The 25,128-nt window shown below is 37.0% G+C and overlaps 2 protein-coding genes across 3 annotated transcripts; one reads left to right on the forward strand and one right to left on the reverse strand.

The window, feature by feature from the left end:
• The first annotated feature begins 968 nt into the window (after positions 1-968).
• Positions 969-17,656, forward strand: LOC128704124 (small ribosomal subunit protein mS27). Its single transcript, XM_070099141.1, has 9 exons — positions 969-1,087; positions 1,899-1,988; positions 2,473-2,543; positions 4,796-5,057; positions 5,768-5,925; positions 10,418-10,648; positions 11,789-11,974; positions 16,226-16,416; positions 17,121-17,656. Exons 1-9 carry the CDS (start codon positions 1,027-1,029, stop codon positions 17,212-17,214), a joined length of 1,344 nt encoding a protein of 447 aa, XP_069955242.1. The 5' UTR covers positions 969-1,026; the 3' UTR covers positions 17,215-17,656.
• ATPsynF (ATP synthase, subunit F) lies at positions 17,612-24,612 on the reverse strand. Of its 2 annotated transcripts, none has more exons than XM_053799175.2 (4): positions 24,453-24,612; positions 23,937-24,052; positions 22,112-22,205; positions 17,612-17,927 (listed from the first exon to the last, which is right to left on the reverse strand). In XM_053799175.2, exons 1-4 carry the CDS (start codon positions 24,529-24,531, stop codon positions 17,896-17,898), a joined length of 321 nt encoding a protein of 106 aa, XP_053655150.1. In that variant the 5' UTR covers positions 24,532-24,612; the 3' UTR covers positions 17,612-17,895. The 2 variants fall into 2 exon arrangements, with proteins under 2 accessions (XP_053655150.1, XP_053655151.1); XM_053799176.2 differs by having other exon boundaries at positions 24,405-24,530.
• Between the last annotated feature and the right edge of the window lie 516 nt (positions 24,613-25,128).

Below are 25,128 nucleotides of genomic sequence, written 5' to 3' on the forward strand. Positions count from 1 at the left end.
GTATATCCTCTCAGGTTTACATGTAAGCAAACTTGTTTAGGCATAGGTACACATAAGTATGATTATCATATATAGTGCACATTGATAAATTACGACACATGTGCAACCCAAGTGTTGTACATGTGCCTAATTTATCAACTTGTCGGTTTCTGAAGCATTTATCTATACAGTACACATTTCCTAGGATAACCCAAAAACTTAGAAGAGTGACTTATTTCCATTGTATAATGGATCTGCTAGTTCCTATCCATAATGTTCTACTTCCTTAATCCAGTTTACTGTCCTCCCGCCCCAGCTCTGAGGAGCTCCATAACATTTTTTTACATTGTAATTATTATTTTATTATTATTAAAGATTCGCCGGTATTCTCCTGGCCCGGGCCTTTTCCAAGTGGTGGCCCGGCCTTGGCTCCCTATCTAGGGAGTGTCTGAGACCTAAGTCTGCCATGGGAGGAGGCACAAGTACCCCGTCATTTTTGGGACCAACTGTCCCCAGGCCTAGCCACAAGCTAGGCCTCTTTGGTCTGCCATCTCCGCCCCAAGGGGGCTAATGGGAATGACAGTCTTGTGAGCTGCAAGCTCGGGCTCAACCACCTACTCTACCCTAGAAGGGTTGCGCATGGTGTCGATCTTACATTGTAATTTCTGACAAACACATATTAATATGTACTCGTAATGCATTCCTCAAGTCTCATGTATTGATGTTATATTATTATTATTATTGTTAATTATTATTATTTTATTATTATTTTTATTATTATTAATTATTATTATATTATTATTATTATTAATTATTATTTTTTATTATTATTGTTATTATTAATTGTTATTATTATTATTATTATTATTATTATTATTATTATTATTATTATTATTATTATTATTATTATTATTATTATTATTATTATTATTATTATTATTATTATTATTATTATTATTATTATTATTATTATTATTATTAACACAGCAGCAGCCAAAGTTCAGTACGGCGTCACTTGTGGTGTCTCTATAAACCCACAACAAAACAATGGCATTGAGGGTTGTAAGACCAGTTCTCCGGCATATTAAACATAGTCTACAGTTGCAGCGTAAGTTTTAATTAGTGTCGAAGATGGACTACACCGTCTATAGCAATAAAGATTAAATGTATAGCAAGACTGCTGATGTGGTTTCATATAAAAGTATTCGCCACGGTTGCTTCAGTCTTTTGCTTCCTTTAGTCAAAGGAATTGAGCCTATCCTCCCAGTCCTTGGATCAAACCTAAATGCACCCCATTCCTCCAGGCACTGTATGATCTCCTAGGGGTTTAGCGCTCCCTTTCAATGTAATAGAAATAATTCCGTTCCCAGGATTGAACCAGAGCGCCTCCCATTTTCCAAAGATTTGTATGACTGACGGATTTAGCGCTTCTTCATGAATGTAATAGTGATAAAAGTGCTGAACTGTCATCTCTGACACTACCCCAATGATACATCCTTGATTTCCCTCCACACACATTGTCATCACTAATGCACATTAATAATAATAAATTATTATTATTATTATTATTATTATTATTATTATTATTATTATTATTATTATTATTATTACATTCATGGGGAGCACTAAACTGTAGGGGTTATACATTGCCTAGGGGAATGGGAGGCATTCAGGTTCAATCCAAGGAAGGGGAGCACAGGTCCAAATCGTTATATGAAGATCCCCTCACCAGCATCGTCATTTTATAGTCCTTATGAAATATTTTTTAATGTGTGGGTCCAAATGTGGTCCCGAAGATGAACGTGCTGTATTACCCTTTTGGGTTTAGCACTTCGTTGTGATTATAATAATAATGTCAGATGAACTAAGCAAGTGTCAATTGAGCAAGATTCCCTGAAGCGTAATTTGTCTGTTTTCAGATGGTCGCACTTTTCTCTCTGCCAGTTATCGCTGTGATGAAGCGTGGAATAAACGCCTTCAGAATCAACTGATTTCATCCATAAATCTTGGTAAGCATTTTCATGTATTTTTTATTGGCTGATAGCATTATATTTCAAAACAATGTTTACAACATTTTTTTGACAAGAAATTTCATTATGATGCTTTTTTTTTAAGTATTATCATGTATTTTTAAGTACATATTATCATGTTAGTTAAAACTAACTAATCTACATGAAGAATATCGTAAAAAATGGAAAGTGTGATGACCATGTCATTAAATGGATTGCTTTTATTTTTAAAATTTCACATGAAGTAATCATCATGACTTTGTAGCCCAGTGGTAGGATACTAATAAAAAATTATCTGTTCCTGTAAATATCTGTAAAGAATGGATCCACAAATATAGTGTTTAACAGATGTGCTGTGATGTAACTTAATCCTCTTAATTTAAAATTTTGCGAAGAAGTTCTTGTAAATTTTTTTTCAATGCAACTGTGTAGGACTAGCCAGTTAAATAATAAATATATTTGTTATTTCATCTTCTTCCATCAGGTGATTTTTTGTATAATCTGGATCATAAGTACAAAAGCGAGGGAAAAGTTAGTGCCATTGATGTAGACTTGGTATGTATTTCCTGGGTTTAGTTATTGTTTATGTATATAGTATACTGTTAAGTATTTTTGTTAGGTCATAGATATGATCAAAATTACCCACTAATAATTATTGATATTTTAAATATTGTATTACCTCTAAAGTAAAAGTCACTTTCAGATCATATACACTCAGCAAGTTGTTGCAGATTTTAATGTTAATAGCTATCAGTGACTGCTGTAATATTTTTTTTTTTATTTTGAATTAGTAAATATTCCCTGTTACTCTCAAAGAAGCAAAATGAGGACTTGATACTATGTCTTGTGATGGTATAGTCTTAATAAAATATGGTAAAAACAATCATTTAATGCAATATAGTGTTGCTATTGTTGTTGTTGTTTTTTAAATTTAGTTTAAATGGAGGTGCTAAACCCATGTGGGTCATACAGTACTGCAATTTAGCTTAATGCAGTATAATAAAATTTGTTAAAACATTTTGTATCCAATGCTTATTTTGAGTTCTTTATTCATTCCATATTGGAGCAGTTGGAATTTGTTACCATTGATGACCACGCCATTTTTTACCCCCCACTATCTGATTGTAGTTTTTCTGTTTCTTCTACTGAGGCATCTTTCATGCAAATGGTGATATGAAACAGTAAAGGCACTAGGACCATGCCTTGGGGTACTGAACTTGTTATGGTAAAACCTTAGTGTAATGGACTAATGAGGTAGGGGAGAGGGTGTTCACTTAAATGAAAATTCATTGCATTGAAATGCCTGATGCAGTGAACAAAGTCTGTTGAATTGATGGTACTACTGAACATGGACAACTGACCAGTGCAGTGGACTTAGCCCACTACATCAATGACATGACTGAATGGACAATGATAAACTAATACGTACATACAAAGCAATACAATAAATTGCCTCAGAATGAGTTAAAAGTACAGTACAGTATAGTCTAATAAACTAACAAAAATCGTAAAGCCAGGGAGAATTGGAGACTAAATTACAAGAGTATGTGAGCGAGCATTAAGATGATGATAAACTGCAGGATGAGCCTGTGGCCCTGCTCGCCCAGGAACAATGAAAACACTGGTCTTGGATGTGGCCTATACCTGACAAACCTATAATGAAACAAACTTGGTCCACTTTATTGATGGTTCTACCGGATACTACCATACAGCATATTGTTATCTGTTGCCAATTGAAAAATTTGGTTTATGTCTGCTTGGAGATTTGCCGTGTCTTCAGTGGATGATACTCCCATGCAGATTCTAGTATCATCTGCAAAGGATGACACAGTGCTATCTGTCTTGCTGGAGTCATGCCTACACTATGGTTAAAAAACTGCAACATATCAACACCACTCCTTCAGAGTGCAGGCACTGTACTTCCCACCTCCAGGACTCGAGTCCAGCTAACCGGTTTCCCTGAATCCCCAAGCCTTTGTCTGGCCAAAATTTTGTCAATTATATCTGAAATTAGAGGTTTTACTGTACTTGACTAAGGATTGATTTTGTTTTGTTTGCCACTATTTGTTGTGTGTGTTGGATACAGTAATTGAATATCCATTTTTCCTACTTTTCCTAGTAATCCATTTGACATTTTATGGGCTATCATGCCATGATTCCATTTGTCAAATGCCCAGTGGAAATAAGTTACTTTGTTTGACTTTATTGAGTTATCCTAGGTAATTTATATATTTGTTATAGTGCAAGGCAGTTGTAAAACTCTAACCTTATTTGCCTTAGCAAAGTTCATGTAGACCACATCTATATTTTGGCTTTCTTTTACATACTCTGTAGTTTTGTCATAATGATCTAGTAGTTGTGACAAGCATGAACTTTCCACTCTAAATCCATGTTTTAAATTTAGGTTGTGTAGGTCATGCTTTTCCATAAAGTTTTTTTTATTTTATTTTTTTATATTTTATTTAGAATGACAGTACATATACAGAGTACATACAATTATTAACATGGTACATCAATAAGTTAGTGCCTTCACCTCTCTTCCTTTTCAAAGACATTAATGATGGGTGATGTTAGTGATACTGGTATGTAAATTTTTTTTCAATTTTTTTTTTTTTTTGCCATAGATCTACTGACTCCTTAGTGCAAAGGACGTCTATCTGTACTTTTTCATACCTGGGCTTTCACCTAGATCTAAGCTCTTTTCTCAAAAGTATATTGAGTGCTTGTGATAATAGTATTTTACAGTTTTTTTTTATAAATGAAGAGTATGTGTATACAGCATGTACCACTTTTCATTAAATTTCCAGTTTGTGAACAAAATAGAAAAAGCAAATGTTGAAGAGTTTGCTGAAGAACTTGAAGATATAATTCATCGCCTTCGTCGTTCACCAGAAACCATCCGAATGTTGCCTTCAACACCTCATGCTGTTTTGCGTATTCTTTTAGAAGGGGGTTGTACCCAGACTCTTCTCAAGATGCTCTCAGATCCTCTTAATTATGGAATATTTCCAGATTATTATACATCTAACCTTCTGATGGATATCTTCTTAGAGCAGAAGAACTACACAGGTTTGCTATCAGCAGTATTTTACAAATAAAATTACCCTGCATGCCACATTTTTCCCATTTTTAAAGTATTATTATATAATTGCATAATGTAATAGAAACTGGGTGTCATGTCTGTGTTGAATGGGCACCTGTTTTGTTGCCTGACACATAATTAGTTGAGTATATCATGAGATGCTCTCCCTCAAGCCCACAGTACAAATATAGTTTTACTACTACTACTACTACTACTACTACGTTCTTATGTCAGTTTATCTAATACAGTATTTTGTTGGTAATTTTAACAATAATTGTAGAGACTGTAGATGTTGAATGAGTAGAAGAAAAGGCAGTTTTTAATGAAGTCTAGACTTAACTATGTTTAGACCAGAGAAAAGGTAACATTATAAATGTGGACATTTATGAGAATTGTGGCATTATGTAGGTATTAAATACAAACAAAAAAATGATTACAATATTAGTATTTTTGTTAGAAAAGGAATGTGAAAGAAAAATATTCCCGTGCAATGATGACGGACCCAAAATATTTTAATGTACAGAAAGAGTGAGAGGGTTCAGTTGTGAAAATTTGTTTTATGGAAAAAGTACAGTATGTATATAGATTTGCTGCAGTTACCAGATTGTAAGTACAGTATGGTATATGGGAGACTGAACAGTGCTCAGAATGAAGGCATATCAGCTGCCAATAAACTGTCCTCTCTTTATTTTGACAGCTGCAGCTCGAGTGGCATCACTGAACATGCTTCAAGAAGATTTTGGTCCATTATTAACCCAAATGTTGACTTTAGCCTCCTGCTTTTCGTACATTACCTCAGATGAGAACCAGCCCTGGGTTAACTATACTCCACAAGTTGAGGAACCCAAGGAGGAGGTAAGACTATGGTTGTAGAGGCATACATTCTAAGTTACTGGTATAGTATTTTCCATTTTATTTCAAAGTTTTTTTCTAACTTGACATTTGCCAAGGCAAACTCTTGCATACCATGTTTACCTGGAGTTTACCTGGAGAGAGTTCCGGAGGTCAACGCCCCCGCGGCCCGGTCTGTGACCGGGCCTCCTGGTGGATCAGAGCCTTATCAACCAGGCTGTTACTGTTGGCTGCACGCAAACCAACGTACGAGCCACAGCCCGGCTGGTCAGGAACCGACTTTAGGTGCTTGTCCAGTGCCAGCTTGAAGACTGCCAGGGGTCTATTGGTAATCCCCCTTATGTATGCTGGGAGGCAGTTGAACAGTCTCGGGCCCCTGACACTTATTGTATGGTCTCTTAACGTGCTAGTGACACCCTTGCTTTTCATTGGGGGGATGTTGCATCGTCTGCCAAGTCTTTTGCTTTCGTAGTGAGTGATTTTCGTGTGCAAGTTTGGTACTAGTCCCTCTAGGATTTTCCAGGTGTACATAATCATGTATCTCTCCCGCCTGTGTTCCAGGGAATACAGGTTTAGGAACCTCAAGCACTCCCAGTAATTGAGGTGTTTTATCTCCGTTATGCGCGCCGTGAAGATTCTCTGTACATTTTCTAGGTCAGCAATTTCACCTGCCTTGAAAGGTGCTGTTAGCGTGCAGCAATATTCCAGCCTAGATAAAACAAGTGACCTGAAGAGTGTCATCATGGGCTTGGCATCCCCCCTAGTTTTGAAGGTTCTCATTATCCATCCTGTCATTTTTCTAGCAGATGCGATTGATACAATGTTATGGTCCTTGAAGGTGAGATCCTCCGACATGATCACTCCCAGGTCTTTGACGTTGGTGTTTCGCTCTATTTTGTGGCCAGAATTTGTTTTGTACTCTGATGACGATTTAATTTCCTCGTGTTTGCCATATCTGAGTAATTGAAATTTCTCATTGTTAAACTTCATATTGTTTTCTGCAGCCCACTGAAAGATTTGGTTGATGTCCGCCTGGAGCCTTGCAGTGTCTGCAATGGAAGACACTGTCATGCAGATTCGGGTGTCATCTGCAAAGGAAGACACGGTGCTGTGGCTGACATCCTTGTCTATGTCAGATATGAGGATGAGGAACAAGATGGGAGCAAGTACTGTGCCTTGTGGAACAGAGCTTTTCACCGTAGCTGCCTCGGACTTTACTCTGTTGACTACTACTACTCTGTGTTCTGTTAGTGAGGAAATTATAGATCCATCGACCGACTTTTCCCATTATTCCTTTAGCATGCATTTTGTGCACTATTACGCCATGGTCACATTTGTCGAAGGCTTTTGCAAAGTCTGTATATATTACATCTGCATTCTTTTTGTCTTCTAGTGCATCTAGGACCTTGTCGTAGTGATCCAATAGTTGAGACAGACAGGAGCGACCTGTTCTAAACCCATGTTGCCCTGGGTTGTGTAATTGATGGGTTTCTAGATGGGTGGTGATCTTGCTTCTTAGGACCCTTTCAAAGATTTTTATGATATGGGATGTTAATGCTATCAGCCTGTAGTTCTTTGCTGTTGCTTTACTTCCCCCTTTGTGGAGTGGGGCTATGTCTGTTGTTTTTAGTAACTGTGGGACGACCCCCGTGTCCATGCTCCCTCTCCATAGGATGGTAAAAGCTTGTGATAGGGGCTTCTTGCAGTTCTTGATGAACACGGAGTTCCATGAGTCTGGCCCTGGGGCAGAGTGCATGGGCATGTCATTTATCGCCTGTTTGAAGTCATTTGGCGTCAGGATAACATCAGATAGGCTTGTGTTAACCAAATTCTGTGGCTCTCTCATAAAAAATTCATTTTGATCTTCAACTCTCAGTCTGGTTAGCAGCTTGCTAAAAACTGAGTCATATTGGGACTTGAGTAGCTCACTCATTTCCTTGCTGTCATCTGTGTAGGACCCATCTTGTTTAAGTAGGGGCCCAATACTGGACGTTGTTCTCGACTTTGATTTGGCATAGGAGAAGAAATACTTTGGGTTTCTTTCGATTTCATTTATGGCTTTTAGTTCTTCCCGCGATTCCTGACTCCTATAAGATTCCTTTAGCTTAAGTTCGATGCTTGCTATTTCTCTGACCAGTGTCTCCCTACGCCTTTCAGATATATTGCATGTGCAGTGGGTTATTGTACATGCATTTTCTGCTTTGACTTTTTATGCTCATATCAGGTCACAAAAGCTAATTGCCTTCACCTGTTCTGATCTATCACACTTACACAAGCCTGGTGAGTGTTCAAACTCCTAGTATTCAAAAATTTCTCAACCCAACCCTTCCTGGGATGACCCATAACCCTTCTTCCCTCCACCCCAGATTTATTATTTTTTTTTTTTTTTTTTTTATCACACCGGCCGATTCCCACCAAGGCAGGGTGGCCCGAAAAAGAAAAACTTTCACCATCATTCACTCCATCACTGTCTTGCCAGAAGGGTGCTTTACACTACAGTTTTTAAACTGCAACATTAACACCCCTCCTTCAGAGTGCAGGCACTGTACTTCCCATCTCCAGGACTCAAGTCCGGCCTGCCGGTTTCCCTGAATCCCTTCATAAATGTTACTTTGCTCACACTCCAACAGCACGTCAAGTATTAAAAACCATTTGTCTCCATTCACTCCTATCAAACACGCTCACGCATGCCTGCTGGAAGTCCAAGCCCCTCGCACACAAAACCTCCTTTACCCCCTCCCTCCAACCTTTCCTAGGCCGACCCCTACCCCGCCTTCCTTCCACTACAGACTGATACACTCTTGAAGTCATTCTGTTTCGCTCCATTCTCTCTACATGTCCGAACCACCTCAACAACCCTTCCTCAGCCCTCTGGACAACAGTTTTGGTAATCCCGCACCTCCTCCTAACTTCCAAACTACGAATTCTCTGCATTATATTCACACCACACATTGCCCTCAGACATGACATCTCCACTGCCTCCAGCCTTCTCCTCGCTGCAACATTCATCACCCACGCTTCACACCCATATAAGAGCGTTGGTAAAACTATACTCTCATACATTCCCCTCTTTGCCTCCAAGGACAAAGTTCTTTGTTTCCACAGACTCCTAAGTGCACCACTCACTCTTTTTCCCTCATCAATTCTATGATTCACCTCATCTTTCATAGACCCATCCGCTGACACGTCCACTCCCAAATATCTGAATACGTTCACCTCCTCCATACTCTCTCCCTCCAATCTGATATTCAATCTTTCATCACCTAATCTTTTTGTTATCCTCATAACCTTACTCTTTCCTGTATTCACCTTTAATTTTCTTCTTTTGCACACCCTACCAAATTCATCCACCAATCTCTGCAACTTCTCTTCAGAATCTCCCAAGAGCACAGTGTCATCAGCAAAGAGCAGCTGTGACAACTCCCACTTTGTGTGTGATTCTTTATCTTTTAACTCCACGCCTCTTGCCAAAACCCTCGCATTTACTTCTCTTACAACCCCATCTATAAATATATTAAACAACCACGGTGACATCACACATCCTTGTCTAAGGCCTACTTTTACTGGGAAAAAATTTCCCTCTTTCCTACATACTCTAACTTGAGCCTCACTATCCTCGTAAAAACTCTTCACTGCTTTCAGTAACCTACCTCCTACACCATACACTTGCAACATCTGCCACATTGCCCCCCTATCCACCCTGTCATACGCCTTTTCCAAATCCATAAATGCCACAAAGACCTCTTTAGCCTTATCTAAATACTGTTCCTATTCATCCTATTTTGCCATTTATTGATATGTACTGTAATAGTACCTGGTACCTGACATCATTTAGTGATGACAGTATCAAAAACCCCACTGGAATTATTCTAGGTTCACTTCTACACAATTTGCTACATGAAACTATTAAAAAAGTTTAGCGTTGTGCAAGAATGTATAATACCGACAAGATGAAATTAAGACACATGTGCAACATCTGGGTATCTTTATTGTAGACGTTTCGCCATCCAGTGGCTTTATCAAAACAATGTTTTGATAAAGCCACTGGATGGTAAAACGTCTACAATAAAGATACCCAGATGTTGCACATGTGTCTTAAAAAAGTTTAGCTATGTATGAGGCCTCGATAAGTATTTACCATGGTCCAATGTAGGTTTTTGCTGGTATGTAGTGTTTGTTGTAGCACCTGTAATATTCCGTAGCAGATGTCAACTTCTTTGCAGCTGATCCATAATTTACCAGATACTGTAAGTGAAATGCATTGGAGAGGGATTGTAGCTCATTCCATTGTTTTTGACAGATGTAGCTTTAGAGGTATGATCTCTGGCATCATTATCTTCCAGCAGATGTTTTCCATTCTGCAAAACATTGTGACAGTATTAAATGGTTGGTTGGGTTTCTGTGTCTATCCTTTCACAAATAAATATTAGGTATTTCTTGCCACTTTTCTAAATTACACCAAAACTGGTATAATTTAAGTGTTTTTATCTTTCAGGTCAAAATCCGTGTGCGTTATCTCCGCAACCCATACTTTGATGACCACTTTGATTTGAAAGAGCCTGACCTAATTGTGGGCAAGACATTAGCCTGGGTGTCCCCTTTGATTGGTGGAGCAGTTGGTGTGAGCTGTGAGATTCTGGGTTGGTCACTTTACAAAAAGTGGACAGAACTGGAAGCAGCACTGGATCGTGCTAGTAAAGGACATGACCAAATTGCTGCTTCTGTGGTAAGTTTGCAGTTTTATAAGTACAGTATGTACAGTCTTATTTGTAATCATCTGCTATTTTTTATGATATTGTAGTTTCTTTATATTATGGCAGTATTCATTTTCAAGTTAGCTAATGTTTACTTAAAGTATGCCATGTGATTACATAATTGTAGCTCAGTGTTTGTACATCCTCAGTTTTGTACAGCTACTTAATTTATTTAAATTCCTCTCAGTATAACGTATGTTGTAACCCACTTATAGCATAAGCACTGAATATTAAATGAATTTACAAATTTCCTGTGCCTCTTACTTCATAAGTAATGCAGAAATATCTTTCAAAGATTTGTGTAAATGTCAATTGTATTTCTTCTTATTTTTTTTAAAACACACCAGCCATTTCCCACTGAGATAGGGTGACTTGAAAAAGAAGAAGAACCTTTTATTATTATTTTTTAACACACTGGCCAGCTTCCATCGACCATCATTCAGTCTTTTGCTGTCTTTCCAGAAGTGTGCTGTCATCACAGCTCAAATTACCCTCCAACTGCAAAATCCCCACCCCTCCATCAGAGTGCAGGCACTGCCCTTCCCACCTCCAGGATTCCATCTCAGCTGAATGGTTTCCTTTGAATATCTTCATAAAGCTTACCTTGCTCACACTCCAACATGTTCGTTAATTAAAAAGCGGTCAATTCCATTTAGTGTACACCTTAACACTAATGCCTTTTTCACCCACAGCACACATCAGTCCCTAGTTGCTCAAGCTATTGCTTTCATCTTTCCCATTTTCTTTCTCTTTTTTATGTACTTTTCTAATACAAGAGTTTAAAAGAAGAATAAGAATATTTAAAATTTAAGAGAACTTATCTACAGTTTTCCTTGTGGTGTGTGTACTGTAGATTACTTGACTGTAAGAAACAATGTATTTTTATGTAGTGTATGGTGACATTATTTATGGGTAAGACACACATACACCAGTTGGGTATCTTTAAATACCCAACGAGTGTATGTGTGACTTACACAGGCTTGTATGTGCACATACACATACATGCAACAGTTGGGTATCTTTAGATACCCAACTGTTGCACATACGTTATTCATCTGCTTGTTGGTATTGTACACCATTTTCATCATTTGAGCATTATTTTTTATTCACAGATCAACCAAGTTAAAAATCATTGTGAAGCTTGCAATGATGATGAAGCTAAAGAAAAAGTGACATCTCTCATCTCACGGCTGGAGACAAGTGAGTCTAAGGTGGCTGAGCTCGACCTGGGATCACTTATTACTGATATGCTGCAGAAAGCAGCTGCAGAGGCTGAATCAGATGATATACAATCTCAGGTAAGAAAGAATATGAACAGTGGAATTTAAGATAGAATTTTTGTATCAGTATGTCGAATTTAGATCAGTAAGAAAAATCACAGAAGCTAAGTTTTACTCTCATAATTGTAAAGAAATTAATTTCATAAGCAAGATATGGGTAGTGTAAATGATGGTGAAAGTGTTTCATTTTTGGGGCGCCCTGTCTTGGTGGGAGACAACCAGAGTGTAAAAAAAAAAATGTACATAAAATATCTGCAGTATGTATGTATGACTTTATAGTATTATAAAATTAGCTGTCTTTTATTTTGTGAGTGAGCTTGTTGGTTGTCATCCTATTGAAGAGATTTTTGAGTTCCTCTTTTACTATGTTATATAGGACAGTCAGGTCTGGGTTTGAGAAGACAAACGAGATAATCTGCAAATTACACTGATTTGAGTTTCTAAGATGATATATGTTAGGTCATTGATATAAAGTGGGACTACCAGAAAGTCCAAGGTGTGACCTTGTGATGCACCTTTATGGGTAAAGGAGACGAGTAATATCATTTTTTTTTTATTTTTTTTTTATTAACACATCGACCATTTCCCACCAAAGGTAGGGTGGCCTGAAAGAGAAAAACTTTCACCATCATTCACTCCAACTGTCTTGCCAGAGATGTGCTTATGCTACAGTTATAAAACTGCAACATTAACACCCCTCCTTAAGAGTGCAGGCACTGTACTTCCCATCTCCGGGACTCAAGTCCTGCCTGGCAGTTTCCCATGACTCCCTTCATAAATGTTACCCTGCTCACACTCCAACAGCACGTCAAGTCCTAAAAACCATTTGTCTCCATTCGCTCCTATCTAACGCACTCATGCATGCTTGCTGGAAGTCCAAGCCTCTCCCACACAAAACCTCCTTTACCCCTTCCTTCCAACCTTCAAACAAAATTAAAAATTGCCAATTTCAAAATAGGGTCCAAAATAAATAGTGTAGACATTCCTGACACTAAAACATGTCCTCTGTTCATTTGTCTATTCCTCAGGCCTCTCCTATATTATGCTTGCTTTCCATTTTGAATTTTTATTCACACAAAAAGTAAAAGATTTTCTGTTATGCAGGCTGCTGCATTATTGTAATAATTGTATAAATAATGTTAGTGCATTTGTGGACACAAAACCGACCAGTTAAACTCGTATTGGACAAGTGACGTAATTCTGGAATATCAGCAAAAATCGAACATTTCTGCTTTGAGCTCAATTTCAAGGTATGTACTTTCACTCCTGAAACCAATGAAAATAATCTCTACTTTTGTAATATATCTTCCAATCTGTCATTTGAGACCAAGAAACCAAGAATACAACAATAAAAACCATGCGAAAATACACCGCAAGGTCGTTGTTTTAACTCTTTCAGGATAAAACCCGTAGATCTATGGCTTTGAAGCCAGGATCTAAACTGTAGATCTACGCCATGAGCTCAGCTCACTCAGATAACCTGTGAATGTTAAATTTGGGCCTAGATATGAGAGAACACATCTTTGTGGTAAGTGTGCACCACATAAACCAAATCCTGCAGCACGCAGTGCATAATGAGAGAAAAAAACTGTGACTGTAATTTTGGATTAAAACAGTGACTTTGCAGTGTTTTTTCCTATGTTTTTTACAGATGTATTCACGATTTCTTGGTCTCATTTGATAGAATGGCATATATATTACAGAAATAGAGATGATTTTGATTTGTTTAACTACTGAAAATGGCTTGAAAATGAGCACAAAATAGTGGAAATCTTCAGTTTTTGCCAATGTTCAAGAGTAAGCAAATATCGTCATGATTCTAATACGCATCAGTTGGTGGGTCTAATATATGTTCACGAATGTGCTGATATTATTAATACAATTATTAGAACACTGTAATACAGTAAATCTTCTATTTTTTGGTGTGAATAAAAATTCATTATGTGAATAAAAAATCAAAATGGAATTCATTTGTAAAGCCTGAAAACGTAACTAATGAAGAGGAAATGTTAGTTTAGTGCCAGGAATGTCTGCATTGTTTATCCTGGACCCTATTTTGAAATTGGAATATTTTGAACTTTGTGTTAAATTGGCCAAATTACCAATTTCCGATCACTTTATTGGGTAGTTGAAACAGTTAACTGGGCGATTTCTTGTCTCAATCCATAAAGTAGAAGTAATAATAGCAAAATAGCTAAGAATTTGGTCGACTGGAATAATGTAATTGGCCTACAATGGGAGTCAAAGTCGGCAAAATCGCTGATGCATAAGTATCGCTGATGCATCAAAATTTGACAGTTTTCCATCAAATTTTGTACTTTTTCCTTTATTACCTTCAGAAAAAGGTTTTCTACCATTTCATAAGAAAAAATAACAAAATTTTTTGAAAATTCTTTGACCTTGGCTGTCACTCTGAGATTTGGCCTTTGGACCCTGAAAGGGTTGAACCAAAAACATGATTTCAGTTTTTTTCCCATTATACACTGCTTACTGTAGGATATTTTTAAGTGATGCACACTTGCCACATAGACCCATTCTCTCATATCTAGGCCCAAATTTACTGCTCACAATATAAGTGAGCTGAGTTCATGGTGTAGAACTGTGGGACTGCCCTGGGCTTCAAAGCTGTAGAACAATGGAACTCACCCTCAAAGGGTTAATCATTTCAACTTGGTACACGATCATCTGCTAGCTTTATTTTTTTAATTTCATGCCAAAGATTTTTTTTTTCATGGAGACTAGACGTCTGGCAACCATACCTTTGTACGTGTATCTAATATGGCCATGGTCAGAAAACATCAGTAGACTGTGATAACATTTAAAATGAGACCATCAATATCACTTCGTGTCAGGTTTTGTGGATGACCAAAATACATTAAATATAAAAAAAATACTTTAGTAAATGACTAATTACAGTGATACCTTGACTTACGAGTGCCCAGCTTATGAGTTTTCCAATTTACGAGCCATCGCTCAATCGATTTTTTGCTTTGAATTGCGAGCCAAAATCCGAGTTATGAGAAAGCTTCAGATACATTGCCACTAGTTGGCACAGTGAACGCCACAGCAGTGCACATGGTTACCTCGTCATGGTAGCATCTCTGGTGTTGTTCTTGGATTTTGTGCAAAGGACAGTACTGAGAAGAAGAGGATGATGTCCATTGAATTAAAGCATGAAATTACAGAAAAGCACGAGCGAGGTGTGCTGTAGTCGACTTGGCAAGGCAGTACAAGCGTAGTATGTACTTCGTGCCTCGTGCCTTCTCTGCAAAAGGACACGAGGCATTTACGCAGATTTACTTCAGAGATATTCACCCAAAACATAGGCTGGTCTCCTGACTTGGGGAAAAAAAAAAAAATTCTGAGAAAATCGCTTTTGTTTCAAGTGTTTTTCGTATGAAACTATTGATCTAGTGCAGTTAGCCTCATAAACACTCCGTTTTCTCTTATAATAAGACCTCAGAAAGGCAAGAATGGGAAGATATGGTCAGAGCAATAATTATTTTTACCTCAGGAGTGGCCGCCACCATTCGTCACATAATGAGATCTTTTATTCATTCTTGAATATATATCATGTTCCTATGTTATAAATATTATTTATTATGTCAGATTAGATCAATTGTGATAGATAAATAAGCCGTAGAGTTGATATTAGCATTATATTGAAGTACGTATTTTCTCCTGTCTCCCAAGAGCAAAGAATTCCGCTGGAACAGATTAATGGCATTTCAGTTAATTTCAGTGAGGAAAATTGATTAGATATACAGGCAAATTGAGTTACGAGCTGGGTCATGGAACAAATTAAACTCGCAAGTCAAGGTACCGCTGTATTATTATAAAAAAGAAGCGCTAAACCTACAAGGGTCGTACAGCACAGTGTAGAAGACTAAACTTGCAGTTGGATACAGTATTAACAAAGTATTCCATTGGGAAGAAAATATGTTCAGAGGTGGCAAATTTCAACTGCTAGGCTGTAGTTGAAGTACAAGCAGGTAAGTAAATTTTTCTCCTTTACTGACGACTATAATTACTGCCATTTATTCTAGGCTAGTAAAGTGGTTCCTTTTTTGTTTTCCCCCTCAAGGAGGTTCCTTGATGCTGGTAAAGAGCTCTTGATCCAAGGAATTGGACTTGCCATGCCCTTCCTTGGATCAGACCCAATTGTCTTATTTCCCAGGCTCTATATGGGTTCAACACATCCTTTAAATAATATGATGTTGATACCAGTAATATTTTATTTTTATTATAATAGCTTTTCTCACCATGCAGAAAGCTGCTTTCATTTCTTGGGAGAAAGAGAGAGAAAATGAATTCCAAGCCCAGCTGGAAGAGTACAAGAAGCAGAAGATGTTGGCCGAGATAGACGCTAAAAAGAAAGACTTGGCTGCACGGGAGGAAGTCATTTTCTTCTTCGACAATAGAGAGAAATTAGAAATGCTATTACCTGCTAAGCGTAAAAAGTAAGATACTTTTTTAGGTCTTTTATTTAAATCTAGAAATGTATACAATATACAACACTTGCAGTCATGAGCATATGAAAGAAATTTGCTTCATGGTTAGACCATCAGTTATAATTTATGTGCATGTTTACAAAAAATAGGAAATAGAAGATTTTATAAAAAAAAAAAAAAAAAAAACTGAAGTATAAAAAGAAGATTAAAATTAAAGTTTTTTTTTAAGTATTCTCGGTGGGGAAGCAGGTTAAGAGTCCTTTCCCTTTAAGACATGCATGTCAGAAGACTGCTATTTTTATATTCATGGCCCTTCAAGGAAAGTGCCTTTGTACCAGTGAGGGGTCTTCGTCTGTGGAATTGGAGTTATGTTTCCTTTATTTGGATCAAACTTGATTACCCCATATTACTTGGGGGTTTAGAGCTTCCTAATTATAATATTGGAAGAAGTGCTAAATCCAGAGGTCATAAAGTATCTGTGAAATGAAAAGTAATCCAGTTTCATTCAAGGGGAGAATAGCTATAAGGCCAACATTACTGTTAAGGGGATTACTTACCCCTTTACCTATAATTATTTATTTTTTCTTACAAAACAGCTTTGCTCTTTGGGTCATCTTTCCTTGGTGAGAAACATCCAGTGAGTTAATAAATTTTTAATTACACAATTTATTTATAATACTGCATAGTATCAGTAATGTTAATTATATTCACAGGTTCTATCCAAAAGGACTATCGACTACTTACAAGAAGAAAAAGCCCAAGAAGGTCGATGAAGGATACATTCCTCCTGAAGTTATTAGACGTTAATGTTCTGCAGATGTGTCAATTTTGTGGATGTCTTGAACACAAGTGAAAGTCTTAACTTGTAATTAGTTTCATAATATACACTGGAACTTCCTTTATATAACGTTAAAAAGATATTATTCTACTGGCCAGAAATAAAAAAATGCTGAACCTATAAGGGTCATTCACCAGGTCATAAACTGTTCTCCAGAAGGCTTCAGAATTTGGGAAAATAACAATTTATGGTTCTCATACACTGATTAAAGACATTTTTAACGTACTGTATATAAATGCTTTCTTCCCAAATGGGAATGTGGAACATCAGTGATAACTTACACAAGAAATTGAGCAATGTTTAGCAGCATAGTTTTTGTAGTTGTCAATATCAGGAGTAAAGTAGGTCATGTAATAAAATACTGTACTTTGGACATAACTTTATTTTATACATAAAAGTCACCAGAATTGATATACATTTTTATACACCCACTAATTTCCTGCTGTACACAAGTACTTACTAGTACCACAGTTGAGCATCACACTAGATTTAAACACACTAAATAAATCTTAATAAATTTTTATGCAGTCTCTGCTACCCCTGGTAAGTATCGAGGAATTATTAGCTTAACTTTGAGTCTTCAGTGTCCTTTTAGTAATGGTGAACTTCTTGTGATACAGCTACACACTTGTGACAACTCAGCACAGCATTCACCAGTGATATTTGTGGTTCCTATGGTGAACTGCAAACAAAAAATCACCTTTAACTGAAGTATATGTTCATTTAAATTCAGAGTACATCTTAGTTATATATACCTCACACAAACATCCCAAATTTCAGGGAGAAATTAAAGTCACTAATAACAAACAGACAAATGAATAAGCACCACCTTCTCTTAGCTGGAAGACTTCAACATCAACCTTGGCTTACTAGATGATCAGCCTGTAACTGATTTCATCAACAATATGAACAACACACTTCTCATACCAACAATAACTAAACCAACCAGGCTCACTGAGACAAGTGCAACCATAATAGACCACATATGGACCAATATACTAGCCCCCCTTAAATCAGGGATAATCACAGATAGCACTACAGACCACTACCCAACCTTCCTCCTGATAAACATTAGTAAACCACCACTTGAATACAACAAAGTCTCATTTAGACTCCATGACGAGGCCTCAATAAGGAAGTTCACAGCTGACCTAGAGGCTGTTGACTGGCCTACAGAATTCTCCAAGGCCAATAGTATTGATGACTGGACAGACATTTTTCTTAACAAATTACTTAGACTATACAACAAACATTGTCCTATAAAAACGAAACAGATCACAAACAAACGGCTTGGTTGCCCATGGCTAACCAGCACCATTCTGAAATCCATTGACAAGAAACACCAATATGAAAAGCAATATAGACAGGGCTTAATACACAAAGATATTCTTAAACACTATTCATCAGTTCGTAATAAAGAAAGCCAAACAACTATACTACTACAGTAGATTCACAGACACTAGAGGAGATATAAAAAAGACCTGGAAAACACTCAGATTCTAGGGACCCACAAACTGGAAAAAAACCAAGAATATTGTCCTAACTAAACCTAATGAAACACCACTACATCCCACTGACACAGCTAACAAGATAAACGACTTCTCAACCATAGGATCTAATCTCGCAAATAAAATCCCACATACCAATGCCCATGCCGGGGACTACCTAGATGGGAATTTCCCAAATTCCTTCTATCTTGCACCAACTGAGCCCTCGGAAGTCACCAAGATTATAAAGTCACTTAAAAATAACTCAGGGAATCTGTCTCATGTCCCACCATTACTGTACAAGCGAGCGGCCCATATCCTTTCGCATGCTATTTCATTACTTTTTAACAAGTCACTAGAAACTAGCACCTTCCCGAAACTACTCAAGATGGCAAGGGTTACACCAATACATAAAGGTGGTGACCCTACAGACTTAAACAACTATAGGCCAATATCAAACTTACCATTGCTATCCAAAATCTTTGAGAAACTCGTGCACAGGAGACTATATTCATTTATAACAGCACAAAACATACTCAACCCCTGCCAATTTGGATTCAGGAAAAATAAAAGCACTAATGATGCAATCATAAAAATGCTAGATCTGCTTTACACAGAATTGGAAAATAAGGAATATCCACTATGAATTTTTATTGACCTAAGAAAAGCTTTTGACACAGTAGACCACGACATCCTACTCCACAAACTTGACCATTACGGTATAAGAGGCCATGCGCTTGCTTATTTCAAATCTTACCTTACTAATAGGTATCAGTACGTCACCATTAAAGACGCAGCATCAACAACACGGCCACTTGATACTGGAGTTCCGCAGGGAAGTGTCCTTGGTCCCCTGCTCTTCCTCATATACATCAATGATCTTCCAAACGTATCCCAACACCTGAAACCCATTCTCTTTGCTGACGACACGACTTATGTCATCTCTCACCCTAATCTTGCCACCCTCAACACCCTTGTTAACGAGGAGCTGATCAAAATATCGACTTGGATGACAGCCAATAAACTTACGCTTAACACTGACAAAACCTACTATATTATGTTTGGTAGCAGAGCAGGAGATGCACAAATTAACATTAAGATCGACAACACTCTAATTACCAGACATAATGAGGGCAAATTCCTAGGCCTATACCTTGACAACAACCTGAATTTCAGCACCCATATCCAACACATAACCAAAAAAGTATCCAAAACGGTTGGGATCCTCTCCAATATACGATAGTACGTGCCGCAAAATGCCCTTCTCACACTATACCACTCACTTATTTATCCATACCTCACCTATGATATTTGTGTTTGGGGATCAACTGCAGCAACACACCTAAAGCCAATAATAACCCAACAAAAAGCTGCAATAAGAATAATCACTAAATCCCATCCCTGGCAACACACCCCCCCACTCTTCATAGATCTAAACTTACTCCCTGTTCAGTACATCCACACTTACTACTGTGCAATCTACATCTACAGGACCTTAAACTCCAATATCAACCTTGATCTAAAATGCTTTCTTGATAGTTGTGACAGAACCCACAGGCATAACACCAGACACAAACATCTCTACGACATTCCCCGTGTCCGACTAAACCTTTAAAAAAATTCAATGTATGTCAAAGGCCCTAAAATCTGGAACACCCTACCTGAGAACTCTAGAACTGCAGACACATTCATCACCTTTAAAACTACCATTAGAAAACATCTTATCTCCCTGATACACCCCATCAACTAACTCCACGAATACCACCTAGTGGTTCACACTTACACTCACTCACCCATTTGACCATAAACAGAAATATTAATCTCAATCTTAAAATAATGAATCCTATGATACTCCAATACTGAAACTATGTGCTGTGCCAAAACAAAAGCATTCACATTGCTAAACTCACAAACTAGTATTTAGTCACTTAGCCATAATACCAACTTACCTCATAATTTGTAATATTTTGAAATAAAGAATTAAACTAAGTCTGCCCGAAATGCCTAGCCATGCTAGGCGTTCTAGTGGTACACTCTGTAATCATTATTTAACTACATGTAAACCACACAATAACCAAATTCTGTAAATTCAACATTGTAATCCTTATAGAGAATAAACTTTGAATTTGAATATATAAATTGGCTTCAATCAAAATGTTTGAGCAGACATTAAAAGAATTTTATCGCAGAAGTTGGTTCCCGAGACTGGAATAAAACTACGTATAGGAGGCCTGGTCACAGACCAGGCCGCGGGGGCGTTGACCCCCGGAACTCTCTCCAGGTAAACACTTTACCCTATGCTAGTGCAGGTGCTAAGGAGCATTATTTTCACCCTTCCACTTTAAATTTTTTTTAAAATTAGTTTTATATTAACTTCTAATAAAAATGTGACAAAGTAATATAGCTAATATTGATTTTTTTTTTAACACGTCGGCCATTTCCCACCGAGGTAGGGTGGCCCAAACGTAAAAACTTTCATCATCGTTCATACATAATCACCGTCTTTGTAGAGGCACTCGGATAAGACAGTTTAAATGTCACTCCAAACAGCCAATATCCCAAACCCCTCCTTTAAAGTGCAGCCATTGTACTTCCCAACTCCAGGGTTCAATCAAATACAGCTAACCAGTTTCCCTGAATCCCTTCACAAAATATTACCCTGCTCACACTCCAACAATACTGACGTATGTACAGTAAATGCAAATGTACCTGTACCCACAGGTACACAAGAAAAGGTCAAGGTGAACAGACCTGGTGTAAACAGGAACCAAAGCAGTAATATGCAGAATGCAAACAATTTTGAAAAGGGAATTAATGACAATTTACTTACTCAGTACAGCTAAAATGCAACTATGTGAATGTAAGAAGTGGTCAGATATTTAAAATCACAAGGGAAAAGGGGTACAGTAATGATATGAAAAGCCAAAGGACATTTTCTTGACTTACTCAATGGTAATTAGTTAATTTCTCTGTATTACTACGAACATGACAAGTTCCTCTTTAATCTTTACGTGCATTCAACACAATTTATTGAATACGGGGCAACATTCGCATTACCCTTAACACATTCCCCAGTTAAATTTCTTCCTACATAGAATTTACTGTCTACACAGTTTAAACATATCTGCCTAAAACATTGGTTTATTTTGTAGACAATCATCAGAGTTCATTCATGAGTTTCTTTGTAAACATTTAAAGTGGCAGATAAATGGCTTAATACTGTGCATTTTATAGATCTTTCCTGCAACCCACAGAATACACATTTACCATCATTCATTCAACTGCCCTCTTTCCAGAAGTGTCATGACATCCAATCAATTATTTGATAAAAAAAATATACAATTTTAAAATTATTAGTATACTTAGCCAACATTCTTACTTATTTTTCCATAATTGATAGCATAGAAGAACGCCATCAAGCCCACCATTAGTTGCCCAAATGGCGCGAATCCAGTCTTCTTAGGAAGAAAATACTGAAAAGTATAAATATAATATTTAAAAATATCATCTCAGCTTTTCTATTTCACAAAATTTCTATCTTCTAGTTATAGGCATCCTCCACCTCACCTGCATCAGTAACGAAGTGTTTACAAAAAGCAGAAATGATCAACACAAACATTTGGAAAGCTACTGCAACTGACTGCATTTCAGAAATTCAGTAAACTCTAAAATTAGCAAAATTAGAATATAGCAATGATAATTATAAAAATAGAATTTCAATATAGCTTTTGACTTTAATATCATTTATATTGCATATACAGTATGTGACTATTGCTTTAAACAAAACAGGAAAGGAATTACACTAACATGGGGACTGGGTATCCATTAAAGCCAACTGTCCATTAAATCAAATGATTTTTTCCATTATAACAGCAATGGAAAATTCTGGGTTTAATGATCGTTGTCCATTAAGTCCAAAATAAATTTCCCCAACAGACTTAACAATAAGAGACAATTCTGGATTTAACAAATTTTCCTTTTAATTATAAATTTAGTCAGCAAATGGACAATTTTGGATTTAGTAATTGACTGCTGTTTCTAGTTGTTGTCCAGCCACAGAATTTGTCTGTTTAAAACTAAGATAAACTCCCTATACAACTAGGGGCACTATTTAACTAGGCAATTCACCAAAGCTTTCCTCTAAGGAGTATGGAGTTTCTCCTAACCAATTTCATTTACTTTTGGTATATACCCATTTGGTGCCTATCTAGTAGTCTCGGCTTTTTTATTAAACAGTCAAGAAATATGGAATTTGCAGTCTAGGCACATTTCCTTTATACACATTATACTGGGTTTGATTTATGCACTGTGGGTCAAGAACACATCTATCATGAAAAACTCTTATTTACAGGCATGTTAGGTAAATAAAATGGCAACAATCATATATGGGTTTTCAAAAATCTAAATTTGTACTTAAATTTAAAAAGTTATTTTGCAAAATATACTGTGATTTTCATAGTTATTATAGCATATAATGTAGTACATAGGATACCATTTTCACATCAGTTTTCTTCAGAATTGTGTAAAACAGTGTACCATGGGGCTCGACACTACTGTTAAGGCCATAAATTCTTAAGATTCAATGAACAAGTGGAGAAAGAAAAGTGTGGTGGTGGTGTTGTGGCTGTAACAGTGACAGCCAACCCAAACCAGGCCACTGGTTCACTAAATCATCCTTGTTTTTTATGGTTAATATATCAAAAATAACAATTTCCACAACAGATTAGGGTTTCCTGTGTTATGGATATGGATTTATTTTGAATAGTGTGTAATGCTGATGGGTATTTGTCCTGAGAATAAAATCAACATTGACCAACTGAAAAAATACACATTGTAACTTCTTTAAATTTATTCTAGTAGTGTACTAGGCATGAAAGCAATCGCTTTAATGAAATTTAGTCAACTCAGAACAGACTTGACATTCAAACAATTAGCATGTTGATATAACAAAGAAACAACAGGAGCAATCACATGTATAACTTGTTCAGTAGTAAATGCACTGATTATTAAAGAAGAACAATTGAAGGATTATTTATTATACAGTGCAAACGGGGTTTACTTTTTATATATGAAAATTATGACTCGCTAACTTTTTTGGGTTATCCTAGGTAATTTATACCATGTATGATAATTGTACTTACGCATACCTGTGCCTAAAAATTATTTACAGAAATTGATTATAGTACATTAGGACAATATTTTACCTTGTGCTGCCAACTCCAGTAAGCACGAGAGACTGCACCAGGTAGTCCAGTGATTCGACGACGACCTAACCAAGCACCCAACTGCCCAAGTTTCACCTGACCGAAGGGAATGTCAGCTGAAATAAAAAGGTACATTCTCAGAATGGTAACAGGACAAAATCGTAGAATATTTAAATTAACGCAACCCATGCTACAAGCTAACCTAACCCGGCCTTTTTTTTTTTTTATTTATTTTAACCGAAGGTGCCCCAGGCTTTAATATGTCCAGCGGGAATACAAGCACCCCAAGGAGAATGGGGAAAATTTGTCACCGATGCTTAGGTAGGAAGATTCAGCACACAAAGATTGGCCAAAAAATCCCTCTTGTTAGTTGTCAGACTTAATTTATTAAGTGCAGATCTTTGATCTACCTCCGATCAGCTGATCTGAGGCAGACGATGCTGTCTGAGCATCTCACCCAAAACTTACCTTCCCAAAACCTCATAAATTGCACCGCTGCAATGGGCTAATCCTCACCTTTGCCATAAAACCTGGCAGGGTCATAGGGCCCATGCACTTTACGGTTGTATTCAGCAGGATACTCTCCAATACCCATATTTGCCACCGGCGTCAAAACTGACCACTGGAGACGACGGAACGACACGGTGGCTCCCTCACCCCTGTGTATCACTCCGCACTGCTGCTCTATAAACCTCTCGTAAAATAACCTTCACTCTGCGCTTTATTATTATAAATTACGTTTCATTAAATATATTTAATATCTTTGCTCTTTTATAACTTCAGAACAAATATTTAATTTAAATTCCGAGTTGAAAATACAAAAAATTACGGGCACTACTTAGTACAGCCAGGTAAAGTATGTAAAGCTCAGAGGGCAAAATTGTTTATTTATATTTATTTGTTTACCAAGTGCTTATTCATAAAATAGCACATGAGTTTTAAAAATAACTATATATTTTGTATATCTGATATGAACCCCGGCCACATGAAATAGGTAGAAGATAAAATACGATTATGCAGTCTTGAGCATATGAAAGATAAATTACTGCATTTTTTCATGTAGATCCTATTGTTATTTATAACCTGTTAGCATCTTATGTTGTATATGTGATTATGGTTAATAGAAAGAACTGTATTTTGGACAAACTGCCAAGATTTTGCTTAAAATAAAAAATTTTGAAGATGGCGCGCG

Source organism: Cherax quadricarinatus, chromosome 66 (assembly GCF_038502225.1).
Source record: "Cherax quadricarinatus isolate ZL_2023a chromosome 66, ASM3850222v1, whole genome shotgun sequence".
Classification (NCBI taxonomy): domain Eukaryota; kingdom Metazoa; phylum Arthropoda; class Malacostraca; order Decapoda; family Parastacidae; genus Cherax; species Cherax quadricarinatus.

What these genes read in the sequence shown, in the direction of transcription:
- LOC128704124 (XM_070099141.1), top strand. Translation starts at nt 1,027, where the DNA reads ATGGCATTGAGGGTTGTAAGACCAGTTCTCCGGCATATTAAACATAGT. An exon ending in GATTTCATCCATAAATCTTG is followed by an intron (nt 1,989 to 2,472) that starts GTAAGCATTTTC and finishes TTCTTCCATCAG; the next exon opens with GTGATTTTTTGTATAATCTG. An exon ending in AGAGCAGAAGAACTACACAG is followed by an intron (nt 5,058 to 5,767) that starts GTTTGCTATCAG and finishes TTATTTTGACAG; the next exon opens with CTGCAGCTCGAGTGGCATCA.
- ATPsynF (XM_053799175.2), bottom strand. Translation starts at nt 24,531, where the DNA reads ATGGGTATTGGAGAGTATCCTGCTGAATACAACCGTAAAGTGCATGGG. An exon ending in ACTGGAGTTGGCAGCACAAG is followed by an intron (nt 22,206 to 23,936) that starts GTAAAATATTGT and finishes TATACTTTTCAG; the next exon opens with TATTTTCTTCCTAAGAAGAC. An exon ending in TATCAATTATGGAAAAATAA is followed by an intron (nt 17,928 to 22,111) that starts GTAAGAATGTTG and finishes TTTTGTTTGCAG; the next exon opens with TTCACCATAGGAACCACAAA.